The 25,805-nt window shown below is 51.5% G+C and overlaps 1 protein-coding gene across 1 annotated transcript in view; it reads right to left on the bottom strand.

The window, feature by feature from the left end:
- Positions 1-25,109, bottom strand: part of ARPP19 (cAMP regulated phosphoprotein 19) — a 31,325-nt gene extending 6,216 nt beyond the window's left edge. The window contains exons 1-2 of the mRNA XM_073653021.1: positions 24,952-25,109; positions 6,778-6,900 (exon numbers count right to left, since the gene is read on the bottom strand). Coding sequence (XP_073509122.1) covers positions 6,778-6,900; positions 24,952-25,008 — 180 coding nt within the window. The 5' untranslated portion in view covers positions 25,009-25,109. The remainder of the gene's footprint in view (positions 1-6,777; positions 6,901-24,951) is intronic.
- Positions 25,110-25,805: the final 696 nt, after the last annotated feature.

Genomic DNA, 25,805 nt, shown 5'->3' with positions numbered 1-25,805 from the left:
GTCCAGACGTTTATCTGTTTTACATCTATCCAGATTGTCTGTGGGTGTCTTTCTGACAAATGACGTGTGCCCTGTCTTTCCCATTCTAGTTTGGGAATAATATGAACACTGTTTTCCAGTAAGCTATTATGGGGTCTTTATTAGGCATGGGAGACTGAAAGTGCCAGATATTATGGTAGTTTGTGACTATTAGAAGTACTAGTCATCCAGAAAAAGGATACCATAATGTGTGCACGCTGGACTACATATCCCAGTATTCCAGGAACAACATACCTAAAAGACTATGAATGTTTGAATGTTATATCAACACGCACATATCCTTAGGGTGATTTTGTGAAGCTATGTTCACACATCTTTAACCCCTTCACAACATGCGCCGTATATGTACAGCGCATGTCATGTCTTTCCGGGCATATGACAGCTGATCTGTACAGCCAACATGTGCCTTTAACAGCCGCAGGTGGAATCGCCATCCACCCACGGCTGTTAACATGTTAAATGCCGCTGTCAATCTGCTGGAAGCACGTCACAATACCCGCCCATCGGCGCCCGTGTCACATGACCGTGGGTCGCCGATGGGTTGGCATTACAACCCGGGGTCTGCAGGAGACTCCTGTGGTTGTCATAGTCGATCTGCTACAAGCACTGTCCAGAGGTTGGCGTTCATAGCAGATGAGCACTTTGGTTTCACATAGCAGGACTGACACCCTGCTGTGTGTAGCACAGGCGATCAGATGATTGCAGATTCTAGTCCCCCATGGAGACTACTGAAGCCAGTAAAGAAATAGAAGAAAAAAAAAAAAAAAAAGTTTAAAAAAGTTAAGAATCGCCCGATTAATATATAAAAAATTAGATCGGTAAACAGCGTAATGAGAGAAAAAAATCAAAATGCCAGAATTGTTTTTTGGTTGCCACAACATTGCAATAAAATGCAATAACAGGCAATCAAAAGATCATATCTACCCCAAAATGGTATCAAAAACGTCAGTTCAGCAAGCAAAAAATAAGCACCCAGGTTATGAAATGGCGCTTTTTTTGTTAAACTTTGGATTTTTTCTTCACCACTTAAAATAAAAAAAGAACCTATACATGTTTGGTATCTGCAAACTCGTAATGGCCTGGAGCAGGGGCGGAACTACCGCCCGTGCAGCCGGTTCATTGAACGGGGGCCCCGAGGGAGAGGGGGCCCCTCCAGCAGGGCCGCCATCAGGGCATGACTGCCCTGACTCCAGTATGGGGCCCAGCCGGTAGGGGCCCCCTTGGGGGCCCCCCTCTTGTGCGTCTCTCTCCTCATGGGGCCCCCGGCCCCATGCTAAGAGCCGGGTCCGGGACATCTCAGCGCTGCGCTGCTGCGGCAGCGCTTTCATGATTCCCCTGACTTCCGGTCATGTGACGGCGCCGTCACATGACCGGAAGTCAGGAGAACCTGGTGTCAGCGATTTGGACGAGCGCCAGGATTCTGCAGGGATCGCATGGGGGTAAGTATAACAAGTTTTTTTTTTTTTTTAAATACAATTTACTAGGAGTGGGGGGAATGGGAGATGCACATGTGGTGGAGGGGGATGAGAGAGGTGCACATGTGGGGGAGGGGGATGAGAGAGGTGCACATGTGGTGGAGGGGGATGAGAGAGGTGCACATGGGGGGGGATGAGAGAGGGGCACATGTGGTGGAGGGGGATGAGAGAGGTGCACATGTGGTGGAGGGGGATGAGAGAGGTGCACATGTGGTGGAGGGGGATGAGAGAGGTGCACATGTGGTGGAGGGGGATGAGAGAGGTGCACATGTGGGGGAGGGGGATGAGAGAGGTGCACATGTGGGGGAGGGGGATGAGAGAGGTGCACATGTGGGGGAGGGGGATGAGAGAGGTGCACATGTGGGGGAGGGGGATGAGAGATGTGCACATGTGGGGGAGGGGGATGAGAGATGTGCACATGTGGGGGATGAGAGATGTGCACATGGAGGGGTGAGTGCTGCACATGGGGGAATTGGGAGAAAATGAGCTGCACATGGGGGAATTGGGAGTAGGGGGATAACGAGCTGCACATAATGAATGTGGGGTGGGGGACAGTAAATGATAAATGATGATGGGGTGGGGAGAGCACAGACATGATATAATGAATTGGGGCAGGGGGTGCATGTAAATAATGAATGCGGGGAGCAGGAAGTATAGAGTAGGGGGCGTTGCGGATGCAGGAGTGTAACTGGTAACAAATTGGCGGAAAGAGTAGAGGTTCTAATTAAATTATATATTAAGTGCCTATTTACAGTTAATGGGGGCACCGTGGTGGATTACAATTTATATTTGGAATGGTAGGTTGCATAATAACTAACCATATATTGATGGTGGATGCACGTCTGTATTCAGCTGTGTAATGTAGAAGTTGGGGAATGTGCTCTAGATAACTGTTATTTTATGCAGAGACGAGTCCTGGCTGGAAGACGTGATGGCGGTCTGTGCTGGATGAAGGAGAAAAGCGTAGCTGAAGGACTTCACCTAGAGACGTCACCAGTGAGTCAGTGTATTACATGTACACTTACACTATATACTATGTACCGGGCTCCTGTGTATAATGTCACTGGTGATCACTGTATTACCTGTACACTGACACTATATACAGAGCTCCTGTGTATAATGTCACTGGTGATCACTAGATTACCTGGACACTTACATTATACATACCATGTATAGAGCTCCCGTGTATAATGACACTTATGGTAATATTAGTAATGTGGTGGTAATATTAGTAATGTGGTGGTAATATGTGGTCTGGTCATGGTGTGGCAGTTTTTCCCCCTTCTGTGTGGTATTATTCGGTCACTATGTTGTGGTAATATGTGGTCTGGTCATGGTGTGGCGGTATTCCCTGTATGTGGTATTATTGGGCATTTTAAAAAAAAAATGTATATGACACATTCCCTTAGAGAAAACTAAATAAAAATATATCTAAAAAGAGTATTGGATATTTTAAGAAAATTTTAATAGGTTAGAGTAGGGCCCGGCCAGAAGAGTCTACCTTATCGTGGTGGCGGCTTTAAAAATCTTTTGGCCAAAACAAAAGCTGATGGCTATGTATGTGGCACCGTCACATGGCCGAACGTCAGGAGAGCCTGGTGGCAGCGACGTGGACGAGCGCCAGGATTCTGCAGGGATCGCATGGGGGTAAGTATAACAAGTTTTATTTGTTTTAAATACAATTAATTAACTAGGAGTGGGGGGGATGAGAGATGCACATGGGGGGGGGGGATGAGAGATGCACATGGGGGGGGGGGATGAGAGATGCACATGGGGGGGGGGGGTGAGAGATGCACATGGGGGGGGGGTGAGAGATGCACATGGGGGGGGGGTGAGAGATGCACATGGGGGGGGGGTGAGAGATGCACATGGGGGGGGGGTGAGAGATGCACATGGGGGGGGGGTGAGAGATGCACATGGGGGGGGGTGAGAGATGCACATGGGGGGGATGAGAGATGCACATGGGGGGGATGAGAGATGCACATGGGGGGGATGAGAGATGCACATGGGGGGGATGAGAGATGCACATGGGGGGGATGAGAGATGCACATGGGGGGGATGAGAGATGCACATGGGGGGATGAGAGATGCACATGGGGGGGATGAGAGATGCACATGGGGGGGATGAGAGATGCACATGGGGGGGATGAGAGATGCACATGGGGGGGATGAGAGATGCACATGGGGGGGATGAGAGATGCACATGGGGGGGATGAGAGATGCACATGGGGGGGATGAGAGATGCACATGGGGGGGATGAGAGATGCACATGGGGGGGATGAGAGATGCACATGGGGGGGATGAGAGATGCACATGGGGGGGATGAGAGATGCACATGGGGGGGATGAGAGATGCACATGGGGGGGATGAGAGATGCACATGGGGGGGATGAGAGATGCACATGGGGGGGATGAGAGATGCACATGGGGGGGATGAGAGATGCACATGGGGGGGATGAGAGATGCACATGGGGGGGATGAGAGATGCACATGGGGGGGATGAGAGATGCACATGGGGGGGATGAGAGATGCACATGGGGGGGATGAGAGATGCACATGGGGGGGATGAGAGATGCACATGGGGGGGATGAGAGATGCACATGGGGGGGATGAGAGATGCACATGGGGGGGATGAGAGATGCACATGGGGGGGATGAGAGATGCACATGGGGGGGATGAGAGATGCACATGGGGGGGATGAGAGATGCACATGGGGGGGATGAGAGATGCACATGGGGGGGATGAGAGATGCACATGGGGGGGATGAGAGATGCACATGGGGGGGATGAGAGATGCACATGGGGGGGATGAGAGATGCACATGGGGGGGATGAGAGATGCACATGGGGGGGATGAGAGATGCACATGGGGGGGGATGAGAGATGCACATGGGGGGGATGAGAGATGCACATGGGGGGGATGAGAGATGCACATGGGGGGGATGAGAGATGCACATGGGGGGGATGAGAGATGCACATGGGGGGGATGGGAGATGCACATGGGGGGGATGGGAGATGCACGGGGGGGGGGGGGTGAGCGATGCACGGGGGGGGGTGAGCGATGCACATGGGGGGGTTATGTTTACATAACTTTGTTGCCTTATGAAGCGCAGGGGGGGGGGCCCCAAAAATTTCTTGCACAGGGGCCCACTACAGTCTGTGTCCGCCCCTGGCCTGGAGAATCATAATGGCAGGTCAGTTCTAGCATTTGTTGAACATGGTTTAAAAAAAAAAAAAAAACCACAAACACACAATTGTGGAATTGCACTTTTTTGCAATTTCACTGCACTTGGAATTTTTTCCCGTTCTCCAGTACATTATATGGTAAATCCAATGGTGTTGTTCAAAAGTACAACTCATCCTGCAAAAAACAAGCCCTCACATGGCCATATTGATGGAAAAATAATAAAAAAAAAAAAAAAAAAAAAAGTTATGGCACTGGGAAGACAGGGACAAAAAAAAACAAAACGCAAAAGGGCTGCGGCATGAAGGGGTTAAAAGGGAACCAGATAGCCGAAACATGCTGTCCGACCAAAGCCAGCATGTATCAAGCACTAGCTACATTTCAGCCACAGATTTGACTCTGAAACACTGAAATTTTAGAGAAAAACTTACTTGAACACCTTAAGGACCTTGGGATTTTCCATTCCCGTTTTGACCCCCTTGTTCCAAGAGCCATAGCGTTTTTTTATTTTTTGGTCAATATGGCCGTGTGAGGGCTTATTTTATGCGGGACAAGTTGTACTTTTGAATGAAATTACTGATTTTAGCATATTGTGTACAGGAAAACGGGAAAAAAATTCCAAGTGCGGTTAAATTGCAAAAAAGTGCAATACCACAGTTGTTTTTGTTTTTTTTGTTTTGTTTTTTTTACCAAGTCCACAGAATGCTAAAACTGACCTGACATTCTTATTCCCCAGGTCATTACGAGTTCGTAGACACCAAACATGTATAGGGTCTTTTTTATTTAAAGTGGTGAAAAAAAATAAATAGTATGGCGCCATTTTCCAAGACCAGTAGAAACTCCATTTTTCGTGATCTGGGGCCGGGTGAGGGCTTATTTTTTTGAGCGCCGAGCTGACTTTTTTTTTTACTGATACTATATTGGGGTAGCTCCGATGTTTTGATCACCCGTTATTGCATTTTATTGCACTGTTGCGGTGACAAAAAAACCCCGTAATTCTGCCGTTTAGAATTTTTTTTTCTCATTATGCCGTTTACCGATTGAATTATTTTTTTATATTGATCAGGCGATTCTGAACGCTGCGATACCAAATGTGTGTTTTTGTTTTTTTTTTATTTTGAATTGGGTGAAAGAGGGGTGATTTAAACTAATATATTTTTTTTAGAAACATTTTTTTTTACACTTTCTGCATGCTTCAATAGTCTCCATAGGAGACTAGAAGCAGCAGCTGTTTGATTGCTTCTACTGCATACAGGCGATGAGCAGATCACCTGTATGCAGTAGAAATGCTCATGTGCTATGAGCGCCGGCCACTAGGTGGCGCTCAGAGCAATCTTTACATGACAACCACAGGGGTCTGCTGCAGACCCTGGGTTGTCATGCCCACACATCAGTGACCCGCGATCATGTGACGGGGTCACCGATGGGCGGGACTAATACAGCGCTTCCGGCGCAGCGATGTTAAATGCCGCTGTCAGAGATTGACAGCAGCATTTAACTGGTTAACAGCCACGGGTGGAATCGCAATCCAGCTGTTGCGGGCACATGTCAGCGGTATAAATCAGCTGACATGTGCCTGGTTCAGTGCGGGCTCAGCGCCGAAGCCCTCACTGAACCTTGGGGGATGGCCTGGGGCGTACTAATACGCCCCAGGCTTTAAAGGGGTTAAAAGCAGCAGAGGACCAAGCTACGCAGTAGACTAGTCGAAAAGGTATCGGCTTAGCCCCACCCGCAACCCTTGAGTGACAAGTCTCTCTATACAAGCATGCAGAGAGAGACCTGTCACTCAAGGGGAGTGGAGGTAGATAAAAAAAAAGGCTTCTGTATTCCCATGCTTTTAGGTAAAAGGTGGGCAGATGGTAACAGATCATTCTTTGTGATGCGTCTTCTTGCTATTCCCACCCACCTCTTCCTAACAAATACAGGAAATAAAACTTTCCATGCTGGGCCCCTTGAAATCTACGATTTTAGGTTTTACATGGCAGCTAGATGTGGCATTTAGCCATGAAATGTTACATACGTTCTTGTCAGTAAAAGCGTTAAAGAAAATGTACATTATCAGCCAGGATATAGATAATCTTACCCCTTTCTGTAGCCGTTTTCTCAAGAAGTCTGAACCTCCTGGTTTAGGACCAAGATGAGGGTATCTTGCTTTTAATTTAGCCTCTTCTGCTTTTTCTGGGCTGATCACCTTATCCTCCATCTCCTTCAGAAGGAAAGTCAACAATTAATAAAATAAGTACAGTGCACATCTATTTCTAACACTAGGTGCACTCATCTGTAGTTATTCTTAATAAAACAATATACTAAAATATTACTTAGGTGTATTATTGTAGATTAATTTTCTGTATATGATACAGATGCAGCCATTTTGGCAGAGCTACTCCTTTGCCCTGAAGATAGGAGACCAGATAGACTTGTGGCTATAAAGGCCGCGTCACACTAAGCGACGCTACAGCGATCCCGACAACGATACGACCTGTCAGGGATCGTTGCTGCGTCGCTATGTGGTCGCTGGTGAGATGTCAAACAGTCAGATCTTCCCAACGACGCAGCAACGATACGGCGACCCGTAACGATCTGTATAACGGTGCACGCCTATGTGTTTCTGTGACTGAGTCGTCAACAAGGTCGTTGGTAAGGTGTCAAACACACCAATGCATGCTACCCAGCGGGGCCTCAACGATCAAAGAAATGTCCAGACCATTCTGACACGATCAGCGATCTCACAGCAGGGGCCTGGTCGCTGCTAAGAGTCAAACGTAGCGAGATCGCTACTGAGGTCGCTGTTGCGTCACAAAACTTGTGACTCCGCAGCGATCTCGCTTAGTGTGACGGGGGCTTAAGAATCACTAGTCTGAACATACAGTATGTGATCTGTGCAGAGGGGGAGGTGGGAGAAGCTGTGATTGGCACCATATATACATGTGTATAAACTGATTTTCAGCACATTTTTATGCTGAAAAAGCCCCCCTTGGCTTATACTTGAGTATATACTTACATTCCGGCTGTGGATGGGGGGGGTTGTGGCGGCGGAGGAGGAGCGGTGCACAGGCAGTAGCCGGCTGCTGAAGCGATCACGTGTACCAGCTACTAAAGAGAATGAATATGCACTCCTCCACGCACATGGGAGTGGAGTGAATATTCATTCTCTTTAAAAAGCACGCGCAGTATCAGTCGCAGCCTCCGGCTTCCTGCTGCAGCTCAGCGATCCTCTGTGCCTGCTATTAGATTGTATGAATATTCACTCTTATCTCCCATGGGCGTGGAAAGGAGTGGGTGTGTGTGGGGAGGCGGCGGTACTGGTCTCTACATGCCGGCTATTCTGGCAAAACTCTCTGCTGACAGCTAGTTACTGCGGATCTGAACCAGAAACAGAAAGCGTGCTGTCTTTGTGAAGTGTCACATTGCACAGTGAAAGAGCAGGGACTAGCCCAGACCATGAAATGAGCGTCACTGATGACTGTTTCATGGAAGGGACCACAGCCTCTGCCCCCTGATTATGCTTTGTTTGAATATCTCAGCACGCACAGATTTTTTTTTATTTTTTAAAGCTAGGCAGTTATTCTAGTTAGGGAATGATAGGGAATTTTTAATTTAAGCATATTAGAAAATAGTTTAGATTATGGCACTAAGATAGGGATTTAGGATGAAAATTAATTTGGACTTCGGACCATCCATTTAAGCCTAGCTACCAATTTCTTTTAAATATAGTGATTTGAAAAATAAAATTAGATCATAATTCATTTCTATTTAAATCACAATCAGGCCTCAAGGCAAAATAAAATGTCTTAATGCTTAGTACAAGGTACCTACAATAGACCACCAGGTTTTTCCCATATGAAGTAGAGCCAGCACCTGTAAGGCCAATGTGACAGCATTCTAGAATGCTGCCTATATGTCCCCAATGCGCTCTCCACAGAACAAAATATAGCTTTTATTATACTCACCTACAGGGTGGTCCGGTCCGATGGGCGTCACTGTTATTGATCCGGCGCCTCCTCTCCTTCCTTCGTGTGGATGACGTGTTCTGCGTCATTCACAGAGTGTCCATGGCATCGCACTCCTGCGCAGGGCACTTCTTTGCCCTACCGGGGGCAAAGCAAAGTACTGTAGTGCTAGAATGCTGTACATGGGGGCCTACATTTGCTGGCCCTACTTTATATGGGAAAAACCTGTTGACAGATTCCCTTAAAAGTGTTCCCAGCTCAGTAAATACATGCATGAATTTAATTTGTGCAAAAAAAAAAAAAAATCTAAAACATTTCCATGTCTCAAAAAAAAACAACAACTATATAGTATATATTTTTAGCTGAAAAGCCGCATTCAAGTGTAACTGTGCAGCTGAATATAATTAAAGGGGTATTCTAGATGTTTCAAGGGGTGGCACTTTGCCATTTTTGAATAATGTTTTTGCATGGTGCGCCAAATAAAGCAAACGACTGAATTAAAAATATCCTAAACTTCCTACAAAAGGTAGATATGCCAACCACAAGTTTAAAGAAGTTGTCCACTACTTTGACATTGATGCCCTATCCATAGGATAAAGCATCAATGTATGATCGGCCGGGGTCCCACACGCGGAACCACCCCCCTTGATCAGCTGTTATCGGTGCCGGCCGCCAACCGTAAGTACTGAGGTGCTTGGCTGTCAAGTTGTAGCGGCCGCTGCTTGTAACTGCACATCCGCCTCCCATTCAATTTAATGGGCATCAATGTCAAAGTAGTGGACAACCCCTTTAAAGAGTAAGGCTATATTCACACATTGCTTTTTTATGCAAATTTTCAGCTGCATTTTACAGAAGTCTGAGACTAAGGCTGGGTGCCCACATAGCGTTTTTCAAGCGTTTATGCTGCGGAATTTCCGCAGCGGAAACGCTTGGTAATCCGCACCCCATGGTCCCCAAGGGGATTCCGCATGTTCTATGCACATGCTGCGGATTTTTCCGCAGCGTTTATGCTGCGTACAAAAATCCGCAGCATGTCATTTAATTTTGCGGAAGCGCAGCGGAACTCCCGCCATTGACTTGCATTGAGACGCATAGAAACCGCGACTGTACATTTGTACAAGCGGCTTCTATGCGTCTCTATGTGAAGATGGTACCCAGTTCTGGAGGAGAGGAGACTCTCATCCAGACCTGGGTACCATTCTACCTGTAAAAAAAGAATAAAATAACAAATAAAGTTTATACTCACCTTTCCGAAGGCTTCTCTCTGAATGCCGGCATCGCTTGAGGACCTGCGGTGACGTCACAGTCATGTGACCGCAGGCTCTTCACTGCTCCTCTGTCTCGCGATATGCCGACAGCCGGGAACCAGCGCTGCAGCCATGCCGGAGCCTCGGGGGTGAGTATAGCTTTATTTTGTTTTAATTTTTACGGTTCACACTGTATAAATCCATGCTGTTTGCATGGATTTATACAGCGTGACCTAGTTGTCAAGCACTTTCCAAGTGATGCTATCGCCTGGAAAGCGCTTGTCAATCTGCATGCGGAAATGCATGTGAATCCGCATGTGGATCCGCATGTATTCTGCATGCGTTTTTTCTGCCAGGGAGATGCAGAAATGCTGCAGAAATTTTCTGCTTCATTTCTGCATCGTGGGCACATAGCCTTAAGAAATCTCATGCACACACTGTTTTTTTCCTGTATTGTCAAAGAGCTGTGTTTTTGCAGAATGCAGCATGTCTTTCAGTGCAGAAAAGAACGCAGGTATCAGGCTTTGCTGCCAAAACCTGCTGCAGTTGAATTTTGTTATTTTTTTTTATGCACTAAACTTTATCAGCATGCAGAATAGACAAATATACACTGACAAAAGCAGCAGAAACTCAGCAAAACCTGCATTTTTTTGACGTTGCTTCTTTACTGCCAAGAAAAAGCTTTTACCTATGGGAAAAAAGCATCAAAAATGCAACATGTGAACATAGCCTAACCGCTGTTTTTTTTCCCCTTAAATGAATAGTACACACAAAAATAAGACACTATGTAATATCTTATTATAGAAATCTGATTCTCTCTCCTCCTGAACTGATCATTAATTCTCAATTCACAAGTAAAATGCGTCTTCAGCGAATAGAGATTTTCCCATGAATGAGAAAAGAGATGGCAGAAGGTGCTCATGAAGTTCAATGGAAAACGGTTTTCACAAGAACTTGCATAACAGTGTGCTCGGCCAGGGCTGTGGAGTCGGTATAAAATGGACCGACTCCAACTCCTAAAATATATAATAAATTGGGTACAGTAGTTCAATGCAGTTTGTGGGGAATATTTTTTTCAGAAGAATTTGGGAAAGTTATGAAATAAAATGTCCTATAAATGTCTGTCCTATTCCTGATCTAAGGGCCTAGACTTTTAGTGGATATTAATCTGTGCTACAGTAAATTTATCACTTAAACATGGGCCATGTATGAGGGAGTCGGAGTTGAGGAGTTGGAGTAATTGAAATTGAGGAGTCGGAGGTTTGGCTTACCGACTCCACAGCCCTGGTGCATCCAGCCCACCCCTACTTCCCCGCCATCCATAGCATTTTAAAGCACCACCTGCCATCTCAGTAATGAGAAAATCTGTCTTCACTGAATACAGATTATATCCATTCAGAGAGAAAGAAGCTAATTTATATTTATAGATATCTTACAATTTTCACATGTACTATTTATGTAAGAAATAAAAATGGTTATAACCTCTTTAAACATCAGCGTGATATTGGGCCGTTACAATTAGAATTCTGACTTCTGGTAGTCCATACCTTCTCACATATGATGTCAGGGATAAGGTGCTCGTTATTTAGGAAGATATTTTTTTTCTCCAAGCTGTCAATTTATTATAAGTGTCACAGAAAAACTTAAGGTAAGTTCACGTGAATGTGTAAAAAGAAAGCACAAAAAAAACAGCGCCACAATTTCAGGCAGAGAAGTGGGACGATTTTTTTTCTCATTTGTCATTCATTAGTTTTTTTTTAGCAGCTATCAATCATTTACAAAATTAGTTTCCATGTTACAGATTTGAAAAAAAAAAAAAATAGGAGAGAATCATCCGATTCACAGAAGAAACTAGTGCAGGTTGCGATTTTTTTGACAAGTAGATTTGGCCAGTGAAAAAAAAAAAAAGCATCTGCACTGCCCCATTGAATAACATTGGTCCAAGTATTGTTCACATTTTCCACGGACATCACTCAGACCGAAAATACAGTTGTGTGAAATAGACCTTAGGGAGGAGGATAGACTGATGAGGAGGTTGCTAGACTTTTCCATTCTAAAAACGTGTGGATATTATGAACCAACAGAATCGTATATGAATCTACCATATAACAGGTTCAGTAGAGTGACATCTGGCACCGCTCATCTCCAAGGAAAACAGAGGCAACGGCAGGATAAAACGTAAAATTTACCTTGTGCAATCCCCCATCCCAACAAGCACACTACTAAAAGGAGATTGCCAGTAGAACCCCCACAAAAAAACACATTAAAGAGGATCATTTACCATTTTATTAGGAACTGACCAGTTTATCATGTACAGTGACTGAACATCTGAACTTTTTTTTTCTTCATATCTGTTGCAGAGATATTAGCTTGTAAAGTTTGCTAATTTCTATTATAACCAAGCGGCACCAACTGTGATGATATGCGTCGGGGATGAGAGCAGGGCTGTGTTTCATTGCATACACAGCTCTTCAGCCATTCTAGACACACAACTCTGCTCTCCTCTCACACAGGTCTCACTGCCAGCACCTACTGCGATTACAAGTGCCAGGAGGGCAGAGCATTGTGTCTGGAAAAGATGCAGAACTTTGTATGTGATACACTGCAGCTTGCATCTCACAGCACTGTCAGTGTGGGAAAGCAGGGTGGTGTTTGTAATGACCCAGCTCTGATCTGCTACTGGCATTAGTAATAACAGTAGGTGCCAGCGGTTAGATCTGTGCGATCTATGAGGAGAGCAGAACTGTGTCACTACATACACAACTCTGCATTATCTGTGATTCAAAGTGTCAAAATGTAATGAGACAGCTCAGCTATCTTCTCTCACACTGTCGGTGCTGTGACATAACACAGCACCGCTGTGTATCTATGCTTGGTAGTGAGGCATTATTCCCCAATTAAATCCAAAAGGAAGTGTATTTGGCTCAAAAAAGAAAATCTATTAAAAAAACCCAAACCATTAAACATGTGTACAGCAGGTCAAATATTCACAGATCATCCATAGAAACCTAATAAGGGTGTTTGATCGCACCAGAAATTATGCTCATCTGTGGATAAATTGGATATATTTAATTGTTTTTGAACAAACAGAAAATTACATTACGGTATATATCTTTGTTGAGCCAGATAAACTTTTTGGATGTCGTGGTATCACCTGAAGAGTGGCAGTTTTACAGGCTCCAAAGCAGGCCAACAATTTCCAGTGACCTGGCAATATATTTTATTATTTCCCAATGCCTGGGATAGTTGCAGAACAGTATGTCAGACAGCTCTGCTCTCTTGTCATCAGTAATGTGCTGTCAGTAAGATCATGTAACCAGGCGGCACAGCTGCAGTCACCGCCTTAGAGCGGCTGTCAGTCAGCGCTGGGGGCGCAGTTACAGCCGCTGCTCACTATACAATGAACAGTGACTGAAGCCGTGCTAGCAACACCACTATGACTGAAAGCCCAGGGCTTCTGGTAGGAATGAAGTTCATTTAATCCCAGCAGCAGGGCTCTGTGTGGACGACAGGCAGCTTCAGAATGCTATTAACCAGCCGATTAAGTGATTTTTTTTTTTTTTTTTTTACGACAGGTTCCCTTTAAAGTTTATATGCCAACTTCCAAAAACAGCTCACAAAGGATATGAATTCAAGAAAAAACACAGAAAAACAGCCTTACCAACTCCAGGAGGGGGGTGGGGGGTCTGCTAATTTCCACTATAACCTAACATCTCTGAAACAGATAATTGAAAATACATTTTATTAAGATCTTCAGCTACTTTATCATGATGTTTAGCATTTAAAAGATGGTGAAAGCCCCTTATACTAAATTGCTCAAAGGGGCTTTCTTGAAGACGCTGCAATATTCTAGTGACTCAGAACATCTGCAGACTAACAATACACACACTTGTGTGGGCAATGAGTAAAATGAAAGATTTAAAACAAATTGATTCTGGTTCCCAGATGTCTCACTGCATTGTCTGTATGGCAGGCACTCTTTAGGGGGGGTCTTACATAAAAACAAATGCAGACCCCAGGGCAGTCAGTTTATTGCCAGGGGTCTTCATCACAAGAACCCTAAGAAATACCTAATTTTACAGGTGAAGCAGCAGCAACCAGAATGGAATTTGCTCTGCAGTGACCACAAAGTAGTGTTACATGGAAGCCATGCAGATGAATAGCAGTACTTGTAACAGACAGACAGGTAGTCCACCAGATCTCTTTTCTACCAGCTGTCTGGCCAGTGTCAAGACGTTCTGTGGGTGGATTTAGGAGAGCTGTGCTGCGCCGGCAGCACAGCCTCAGCGCCTCCCACGTGCTGCGCCGGCAGCACAGCCTCAGCGCCTCCCACGTGCTGCAAAGAAGTGGAATATTCTGCAAAGGCCGAGTGAATCACCAGATCTCAACCCCATCAAGCAAGCACTTCAGGAAACCCAGTGTTTGGTGACGTTCATGTCTTCCAGACCTCAGGCAGTCGTTGCCTGAAAGGATTCTCTACAAAGTATTAAAAATGAACATTTTATTTATAGGAAAGTCAATCTGTCCAATTACTTTTGAGCCACTGAAATGAGGAGGCTTTGTAAAAAAAATGAATGCAATTCCTAAACATTTCACATGATATTTTTGGTCAACCTCTTGGTCTACACCTCAATTGCATCTCAGTTTCATTGTAAATAGTGGCATGCAGAGCCTACATCACGAAGATGGTCACCGTTCAAATATTATTGGAACTAGCTAATAAATCAAAGGAGTAACATAACCACTTCCTGCTCAACCCAAGTTTGTATGCAACTAAGACTAGATCAAGCGGGGGGCAGTGTACAATGCCAGAGTCAGTAATGACTGATACAGATTTTAACAGTCAGCCAGTGTACCAAACAAAATGACCATTCATGAAAGGAGCGCAGTCATTTACTGACTGCATCCAATTTTAAATGCGCTTAACAAGATGGCAAAGTACTTCTAGATACATTAAATTAGAGCATCAAAGCATCCATAAAAGGTTACAAAGGGAATGTTAGCAGCTGCTATGATAAAGCTGCCAGGACAGGTTTGTATACAGATGCTTTACTGATAGACAACTGTTTTCCAGGGTTTAAACTGATTTTTGATAATAGGGATTTAAACCTAAAGCCCCCGTCTCACATAGCGAGATCGCTGCTGAGTCACGGGTTTGGTAACGCAACAGCGACCTCACCAGCGATGTCGCTATCTGTGACACTTTGCAGCGATCAGGCCCCTGCTGTGAGGTCGCTGATCGCTACAAAGTGTCCTGGACCATTTTTTGGTCGTTGCCCTCCCGCTGGTCAGCACACATCGCTGTGTGTGACCAGCGATCAGGCTGGTAACCATGATAAACATCGGGTTACTAGGGGCGCACTTAGTAACCCGCTGTTTATCATGGTTACCACTCTGCTACGGTGAGCAGTAACTTCCCGCTCACCATAGCAGAGTGGTAACCATGATAAACAGCGGGTTACTAGGTGTGCGTGTGACCCTAGTAACCCGATGTTTATCATGGTTACCAGCCTGCTCCAGCAGGCTGGTAACCAGGAGAACATGGTGGAAAGATTCTTTCCACGATGTTGCTGCTCCCCTGATCGCTGGTGAGCCTGCCTGTTTGACAGCTCACCAGCGACCACATAGCGACGCAGCAACGATCCCTGACAGGTCGTATCGTTGTCGGGATCGCTGTAGCGTCGCCAAGTGTGACGGGGCCTTAAGGATGCCCGCAGACAGACAAGACCATGAACAGTGACCTGTCATTCAAACATCAGAGACAGGGGCCGGGGAATCAGACAGGGAGGATAAGCCCCGGCGCACTGAAATCTAATTAGCAGAAAACTTCAAATGGTCATTAAAGGGAATCTGTCACTCCCTAGGACCTATCAGACCGCTAATATGAGCATACAGGTGATAGAAATCTAAATCTATACTTACCAGTATGTACCATATTAGCGGTCTTGTGGCTGTGAAATTGCTTTATATAAAATAATTTTTCCTAGGCATGGCTTACGGGGGGAACAAAGAAATGCCCGCTTATATGCTCAATATAAATATTTCCCCCCAGCCCCTGCAAGTGACAGGGCTCTGTGATGTGCAGTCTAAGGCTGCACATCCCACGCCTATAGCGCAAGGCGCATTTTTTTTTTTAATCCCTGACTTATTTTACATTGCTGTGCTCTAGCGCGCAGGCGCCGGGGAGTCACTGTGACTTCCACTCCAGTGACCTGAGCCATGCGTAACAATGAGGTTTGGTCCCCACTTTCTCCCGGCATCCTGCTATCTGGAGGAACACCACTAATCTGGGCCATACAGGTAAGTATAGATTTACATTTCTATCACCTGTATGCCCATATTACCGGTCTGATAGGTCCTAGGGGGTGACAGATTCCCTTTAAAGAGGATCACAAAGCGGATTTCTTCTCCAAAGGTGTCAAAGTATAAGCACAAACTTGGAATATAAATTGGAGTTTGTTCAGCTAGCAATGAGCGCCATAGCAGATTCAGAGAAACACCACATGGTCATAGTAGTGACTCCTGCCATGTCCGGGGATATGTGTCACCTGCCAATCAGGTATTACCCTGCAGTGTCTGCTTTTGAACAATAGCAGCTAATTCATGGACAATTTCTATAGGTTCACACTACTGGAGATGTGCAATAAAGGAAATAGGACAAGGACAAACATTTTTCTGCACCACTGTCAGTTGACTTTACTAGTTCCCTGGCTGCTTACAGAGAACAATAGCCTGCTCAACAGAACTAATAGAAGAATAAATAGAACTAAATAGTGTCACTCTGAAAAAAGCAGCCACCTATTGACCACAAGCCAAGTAATTGCTCTACACTAAAAGTAAAGACTGAGTTATACAGTATAAATAAATGACACCCAAGCAAAACTAAATGAGATCGTCAGAAAGAAAAAAAGATAAATCAAGGAAGGAGAGCGCCAGTACGTGGTAGGTGAGCAGAGACGGGAATACTGCAAGCATACAAGACGTGAGGCCGGGGAGCCTCCTGTATGTGTACACACACACAGGGTGAGGCCGGGGGAGCCTCCTCTATGCGTGTACACACACACACACAGGGTGAGGCCGGGGGAGCCTCCTCTATGCGTGTACACACACACACACAGGGTGAGGCCGGGGGAGCCTCCTCTATGCGTGTACACACACACACACACACACACACACAGGGTGAGGTCGGGAGAGCCTCCTCTATGCGTGTACACACACACACACAGGGTGAGGCCGGGGGAGCCTCCTCTATGCGTGTACACACACACACACACACACACGGTGAGGCCGGGGGAGCCTCCTCTATGCGTGTACACACACACACAGGGTGAGGCCGGGAGAGCCTCCTCTGTGTGTACACACACACACACACGCACAGGGTGAGGTCGGGAGAGCCTCCTCTGTGTGTACACACGCACAGGGTGAGGCCGGGGGAGCCTCCTCTGTGTGTACACACACACGGGGTAAGGCCGGGAGAGCCTCCTCTGTGTGTACACACACACGGGGTAAGGCCGGGAGAGCCTCCTCTGTGTGTACACACACACACACACACACGGGGTGAGGCCGGGGGAGCCTCCTGTATGCGTCTACACACACACATGGGGTGAGGCCGGGAGAGCCTCCTCTATGCGTGTACACACACACACACGCGCGCGGGGTGAGGCGTGTGTGTGTATGTATATATACACACACACACACACACACAGAGAGCCTCCTCTGTGTGTACACACACACACACACAAGCGCGCAGAGAGCCTCCTCTGTGTGTACACACACACGCACGCGGGGTGAGGCCGGGAGAGCCTCCTCTGTGTGTGTACACACACACGCACGCGGGGTGAGGCCGGGAGAGCCTCCTCTGTGTGTGTACACACACACGCACGCGGGGTGAGGCCGGGAGAGCCTCCTCTGTGTGTGTACACACACACGCACGCACGCACGCGGGGTGAGGCCGGGAGAGCCTCCTCTGTGTGTGTACACACACACGCACGCACGCGGGGTGAGGCCGGGAGAGCCTCCTCTGTGTGTGTACACACACACGCACGCACGCGGGGTGAGGCCGGGAGAGCCTCCTCTGTGTGTGTACACACACACGCACGCACGCGGGGTGAGGCCGGGAGAGCCTCCTCTGTGTGTGTACACACACACACACACGCACGCGCACGCGGGGTGAGGCCGGGAGAGCCTCCTCTGTGTGTGTACACACACACACGCACGCGGGGTGAGGCCGGGGGAGCCTCCTCTGTGTGTGTACACACACACACGCGGGGTGAGGCTGGGGGAGCCTCCTCTATGCGTGTACACACACACACGCGGGGTGAGGCCGGGGGAGCCTCCTCTATGCGTGTACACACACACACAGGGTGAGGCCGGGGGAGCCTCCTCTATGCGTGTACACACACACACAGGGTGAGGCCGGGAGAGCCTCCTCTGTGTGTACACACACACACGCACAGGGTGAGGTCGGGAGAGCCTCCTCTGTGTGTACACACGCACAGGGTGAGGCCGGGGGAGCCTCCTCTGTGTGTACACAAACACACACGGGGTGAGGCCGGGGGAGCCTCCTGTATGCGTCTACACACACACATGGGGTGAGGCCGGGGGAGCCTCCTCTATGCGTGTACACACACACACACACACACACACACACACACACACACACACACACGCGCGCGCGGGGTGAGGCCGGGGGAGGTGTGTGTGTGTGTATATATACACACAGAGAGCCTCCACTGTGTGTACACACACAAGCGCGCGCGGGGTGAGGCCGGGGAAGGTGTGTGTGTGTGTGTGTGTGTGTGTGTGTGTGTGTGTGTGTGTGTGTGTATATACACACACACACACACAGAGCCTCCTCTGTGTGTACACACACACACACACGCGGGGTGAGGCCGGGAGAGCCTCCTCTGTGTGTACACACACACACACGCACGCGGGGTGAGGCCGGGAGAGCCTCCTCTGTGTGTACACACACACACGCACGCGGGGTGAGGCCGGGAGAGCCTCCTCTGTGTGTGTACACACACACGCACGCAGGGTGAGGCCGGGAGAGCCTCCTCTGTGTGTGTACACACACACACACACACACGCACGCGGGGTGAGGCCAGGAGAGCCTCCTCTGTGTTTGTACACACACACACACGCGGGGTGAGGCCGGGAGAGCCTCCTCTGTGTGTGTACACACACACACACGCACGCGGGGTGAGGCCGGGAGAGCCTCCTCTGTGTGTGTACACACACACACACGCACGCGGGGTGAGGCCGGGAGAGCCTCCTCTGTGTGTGTACACACACACACACACGCGGGGTGAGGCCGGGAGAGCCTCCTCTGTGTGTGTACACACACACACGCGGGGTGAGGCCGGGAGAGCCTCCTCTGTGTGTGTACACACACACACGCGGGGTGAGGCCGGGAGAGCCTCCTCTGTGTGTGTACACACACACACGCGGGGTGAGGCCGGGAGAGCCTCCTCTGTGTGTGTACACACACACACGCGGGGTGAGGCCGGGAGAGCCTCCTCTGTGTGTGTACACACACACACGCGGGGTGAGGCCGGGAGAGCCTCCTCTGTGTGTGTACACACACACACGCGGGGTGAGGCCGGGAGAGCCTCCTCTGTGTGTGTACACACACACACGCGGGGTGAGGCCGGGAGAGCCTCCTCTCTGTGTGTACACACACACACGCGGGGTGAGGCCGGGAGAGCCTCCTCTCTGTGTGTACACACACACACGCGGGGTGAGGCCGGGAGAGCCTCCTCTGTGTGTGTACACACACACACGCGGGGTGAGGCCGGGAGAGCCTCCTCTGTGTGTGTACACACACACACACACACGCGGGGTGAGGCCGGGAGAGCCTCCTCTGTGTGTGTACACACACACACGCGAGGTGAGGCCGGGAGAGCCTCCTCTGTGTGTGTACACACACACACACACGCGGGGTGAGGCCGGGAGAGCCTCCTCTGTGTGTGTACACACACGCGGGGTGAGGCCGGGAGAGCCTCCTCTGTGTGTGTACACACACGCGGGGTGAGGCCGGGAGAGCCTCCTCTGTGTGTGTACACACACACACACGCACGCGGGGTGAGGCCGGGAGAGCCTCCTCTGTGTGTGTACACACACACACGCACGCGGGGTGAGGCCGGGAGAGCCTCCTCTGTGTGTGTACACACACACACACGCGGGGTGAGGCCAGGAGAGCCTCCTCTGTGTGTGTACACACACACACGCGGGGTGAGGCCGGGAGAGCCTCCTCTGTGTGTGTACACACACACACGCGCGGGGTGAGGCCGGGAGAGCCTCCTCTGTGTGTGTACACACACACACACACGCGGGGTGAGGCCGGGAGAGCCTCCTCTGTGTGTGTACACACACACACACACGCGGGGTGAGGCCGGGAGAGCCTCCTCTGTGTGTGTACACACACACACACACACACACACACGCGAGGTGAGGCCGGGAGAGCCTCCTCTGTGTGTGTACACACACACACACACACACGCGGGGTGAGGCCGGGAGAGCCTCCTCTGTGTGTGTACACACACACACACACACGCGGGGTGAGGCCGGGAGAGCCTCCTCTGTGTGTGTACACACACACACACACGCGGGGTGAGGCCGGGAGAGCCTCCTCTGTGTGTGTACACACACACACACACGCGGGGTGAGGCCGGGAGAGCCTCCTCTGTGTGTGTACACACACACACACACGCGGGGTGAGGCCGGGAGAGCCTCCTCTGTGTGTGTACACACACACACACACACGCGGGGTGAGGCCGGGAGAGCCTCCTCTGTGTGTGTACACACACACACGCGGGGTGAGGCCGGGAGAGCCTCCTCTGTGTGTGTACACACACACACGCGAGGTGAGGCCGGGAGAGCCTCCTCTGTGTGTGTACACACACACACACACACACGCGGGGTGAGGCCGGGAGAGCCTCCTCTGTGTGTGTACACACACACACACGCGGGGTGAGGCCGGGAGAGCCTCCTCTGTGTGTACACACACACACGCGGGGTGAGGCCGGGAGAGCCTCCTCTGTGTGTGTACACACACACACGCGGGGTGAGGCCGGGAGAGCCTCCTCTGTGTGTGTACACACACACACACACACACACACGCGGGGTGAGGCCGGGAGAGCCTCCTCTGTGTGTGTACACACACACACGCGGGGTGAGGCCGGGAGAGCCTCCTCTGTGTGTGTACACACACACGCGGGGTGAGGCCGGGAGAGCCTCCTCTGTGTGTGTACACACACACACACGCGGGGTGAGGCCGGGAGAGCCTCCTCTGTGTGTACACACACACACGCGGGGTGAGGCCGGGAGAGCCTCCTCTGTGTGTGTACACACACACACGCGGGGTGAGGCCGGGAGAGCCTCCTCTGTGTGTGTACACACACACACACACACACACACACGCGGGGTGAGGCCGGGAGAGCCTCCTCTGTGTGTGTACACACACACACACACACGCGGGGTGAGGCCGGGAGAGCCTCCTCTGTGTGTGTACACACACACACGCGGGGTGAGGCCGGGAGAGCCTCCTCTGTGTGTGCACACACACACGCGGGGTGAGGCCGGGAGAGCCTCCTCTGTGTGTGCACACACACACGCGGGGTGAGGCCGGGAGAGCCTCCTCTGTGTGTGCACACACACGCGGGGTGAGGCCGGGAGAGCCTCCTCTGTGTGTGCACACACACACACACGCGGGGTGAGGCCGGGAGAGCCTCCTCTGTGTGTGCACACACACACACACGCGGGGTGAGGCCGGGAGAGCCTCCTCTGTGTGTGCACACACACACACACGCGGGGTGAGGCCGGGAGAGCCTCCTCTGTGTGTGCACACACACACACACGCGGGGTGAGGCCGGGAGAGCCTCCTCTGTGTGTGCACACACGCGGGGTGAGGCCGGGAGAGCCTCCTCTGTGTGTGCACACACACACGCGTGGTGAGGCCGGGAGAGCCTCCTCTGTGTGTGCACACACACACACACGCGGGGTGAGGCCGGGAGAGCCTCCTCTGTGTGTGCACACACACACACACACACACACACGCGGGGTGAGGCCGGGAGAGCCTCCTCTGTGTGTGCACACACACACACACACACACACACACACACACGCGGGGTGAGGCCGGGAGAGCCTCCTCTGTGTGTGCACACACACACACACGCGGGGTGAGGCCGGGAGAGCCTCCTCTGTGTGTGCACACACACACACGCGGGGTGAGGCCGGGAGAGCCTCCTCTGTGTGTGTACACACACACACGCGGGGTGAGGCCGGGAGAGCCTCCTCTGTGTGTGCACACACACACGCGGGGTGAGGCCGGGAGAGCCTCCTCTGTGTGCACACACACACACACGCGGGGTGAGGCCGGGAGAGCCTCCTCTGTGTGTACACACACACGGGGTAAGGCCGGGAGAGCCTCCTCTGTGTGTACACAAACACACACGGGGTGAGGCCGGGGAGCCTCCTGAACGTATACACACACGCGGGGTGAGGCCGGGGAGCCTCCTGTACGTATACACACACGCGGGGTGAGGCCGGGGAGCCTCCTGTACGTATACACACACGCGGGGTGAGGCCGGGGAGCCTCCTGTACGTATACACACACGCGGGGTGAGGCCGGGGAGCCTCCTGTACGTATACACACACGCGGGGTGAGGCCGGGGAGCCTCCTGTACGTATACACACACGCGGGGTGAGGCCGGGGAGCCTCCTGTACGTATACACACACGCGGGGTGAGGCCGGGGAGCCTCCTGTACGTATACACACACGCGGGGTGAGGCCGGGGAGCCTCCTGTACGTATACACACACGCGGGGTGAGGCCGGGGAGCCTCCTGTACGTATACACACACGCGGGGTGAGGCCGGGGAGCCTCCTGTACGTATACACACACGCGGGGTGAGGCCGGGGAGCCTCCTGTACGTATACACACACGCGGGGTGAGGCCGGGGAGCCTCCTGTACGTATACACACACGCGGGGTGAGGCCGGGGAGCCTCCTGTACGTATACACACACGCGGGGTGAGGCCGGGGAGCCTCCTGTACGTATACACACACGCGGGCTGAGGCCGGGGAGCCTCCTGTACGTATACACACACGCGGGCTGAGGCCGGGGAGCCTCCTGTACGTATACACACACGCGGGCTGAGGCCGGGGAGCCTCCTGTACGTATACACACACGCGGGCTGAGGCCGGGGAGCCTCCTGTACGTATACACACACGCGGGCTGAGGCCGGGGAGCCTCCTGTACGTATACACACACGCGGGCTGAGGCCGGGGAGCCTCCTGTACGTATACACACACGCGGGCTGAGGCCGGGGAGCCTCCTGTACGTATACACACACGCGGGCTGAGGCCGGGGAGCCTCCTGTACGTATACACACACGCGGGCTGAGGCCGGGGAGCCTCCTGTACGTATACACACACGCGGGCTGAGGCCGGGGAGCCTCCTGTACGTATACACACACGCGGGCTGAGGCCGGGGAGCCTCCTGTACGTATACACACACGCGGGCTGAGGCCGGGGAGCCTCCTGTACGTATACACACACGCGGGCTGAGGCCGGGGAGCCTCCTGTACGTATACACACACGCGGGCTGAGGCCGGGGAGCCTCCTGTACGTATACACACACGCGGGCTGAGGCCGGGGAGCCTCCTGTACGTATACACACACGCGGGCTGAGGCCGGGGAGCCTCCTGTACGTATACACACACGCGGGCTGAGGCCGGGGAGCCTCCTGTACGTATACACACACGCGGGCTGAGGCCGGGGAGCCTCCTGTACGTATACACACACGCGGGCTGAGGCCGGGGAGCCTCCTGTACGTATACACACACGCGGGCTGAGGCCGGGGAGCCTCCTGTACGTATACACACACGCGGGCTGAGGCCGGGGAGCCTCCTGTACGTATACACACACGCGGGCTGAGGCCGGGGAGCCTCCTGTACGTATACACACACGCGGGCTGAGGCCGGGGAGCCTCCTGTACGTATACACACACGCGGGCTGAGGCCGGGGAGCCTCCTGTACGTATACACACACGCGGGCTGAGGCCGGGGAGCCTCCTGTACGTATACACACACGCGGGCTGAGGCCGGGGAGCCTCCTGTACGTATACACACACGCGGGCTGAGGCCGGGGAGCCTCCTGTACGTATACACACACGCGGGCTGAGGCCGGGGAGCCTCCTGTACGTATACACACACGCGGGCTGAGGCCGGGGAGCCTCCTGTACGTATACACACACGCGGGCTGAGGCCGGGGAGCCTCCTGTATATATACACACACACACGCGGGCTGAGGCCGGGGAGCCTCCTGTATATATACACACACGCGGGCTGAGGCCGGGGAGCCTCCTGTATATATACACACACGCGGGCTGAGGCCGGGGAGCCTCCTGTATATATACACACACGCGGGGTGAGGCCGGGGAGCCTCCTGTATATATACACACACGCGGGGTGAGGCCGGGGAGCCTCCTGTATATATACACACACGCGGGGTGAGGCCGGGGAGCCTCCTGTATATATACACACACGCGGGGTGAGGCCGGGGAGCCTCCTGTATATATACACACACGCGGGGTGAGGCCGGGGAGCCTCCTGTATATATACACACACGCGGGGTGAGGCCGGGGAGCCTCCTGTATATATACACACACGCAGGCTGAGGCCGGGGAGCCTCCTGTATACACACCAGGCTGGAGTGACCCCGGGGACCGCCCAGTCTGCACCAGCTGCCGGCAGTCGCACCAGGAATGGTAAGTTTGGGCCGGTGCTTCCCGTGAGCGGCTGCAGAGCTCATCCGCGTCCATTACGGCGCCTCATTCTCCATGGAGGACGCACATGTCACGCCGCCGCCATATGCCGGGCCCCGGCCACTAGGAGCGGCGGCACCTGTCACCGCTGACGGGCGGCTTATAGGGGCACGGGCACAGTCAGCCCCCGGGGATGGGGGCGCCGGGCTCTGCAGCCACCACGTATGACTCATCCCTCCGCACCTCGCCTCTCCCTGCGCCGCTGTGCTGGGCCGCCATCTCCCGCACACTCACCTTCTGCTCGTCAGAGATGTTCTCATGTGCTCTGCTCTCCTGGTTATCCGCGGACATGTCGGGAAGATACGGCGGTCTCAGAGCACCGTCTGACACTACACTGCCTCCAAGCTCCTCCTACTCAAAGATGGCCGCTACGCCGGTTGCGTCACTCTTACGTATCAGCGACGTCACGACGACCAGGGAATCCTCTTCTATCGTGCTGCTTCATCATAGCGCCTACAGCAAAGCATTGTGGGGGCTGTAGTTTATATTGTGCGGCTACAAATACATGGAAAGTGCGGGTATGTGACACCCCAGGGGTCTGGTTGCCACAGTGATAGAGATATTACGTCTGAGAGCAGGTGGGAGGTCTCTTGGTCAGGGATCCTATGCATGCCACACCTCCTGCCCAGTCCTGGGAGGGGAAGAACTTCCCCTATATAAACCTAGGGCTGAGGCAGGGTTAGTGAGTAGAGAAGAAGTGGAGACAGAGAAAAGAAGCAAATATAGGAACAGAACATCAGGAGCTCTGTGGGAGCAGTGTTACAAGGAGTCAGGGGCTGGCAGCTGCAGAGCTCGCCCTGACTGAGAAGATTTCTTACCGGACCCGGAGTCCGAGGCTGTGGGGACTAATCTCTACCCAGCAGCAGAAACCGACCGGCAGGGGATTGCAGGTCCTCTGGCCAAGAAACCCGAAGGCACTGTCACACGCGTGGGACCAGCACCGCCATCGTGGAGCGGAAGCCATTAGAAGGCCCCGAGTCACCGGCCATACGGGTGAGCACCACACGGTACACTCAGGGACGTGGGCTACTTATACCCGCCTCTAGCAAGGTAGCCAGAAGAGTACAGTTAGTTGGGAAGGCCTACAA

The sequence above is a fragment of the Phyllobates terribilis genome, unplaced genomic scaffold (genome assembly GCF_046119375.1).
Source record: "Phyllobates terribilis strain yellow unplaced genomic scaffold, ASM4611937v1 Scaffold_11__3_contigs__length_659146591, whole genome shotgun sequence".
Lineage (NCBI taxonomy): Eukaryota > Metazoa > Chordata > Amphibia > Anura > Dendrobatidae > Phyllobates > Phyllobates terribilis.
Note: the sequence above shows the minus strand (reverse complement) of the source record. Positions and strands in the feature narration are given on the sequence as shown.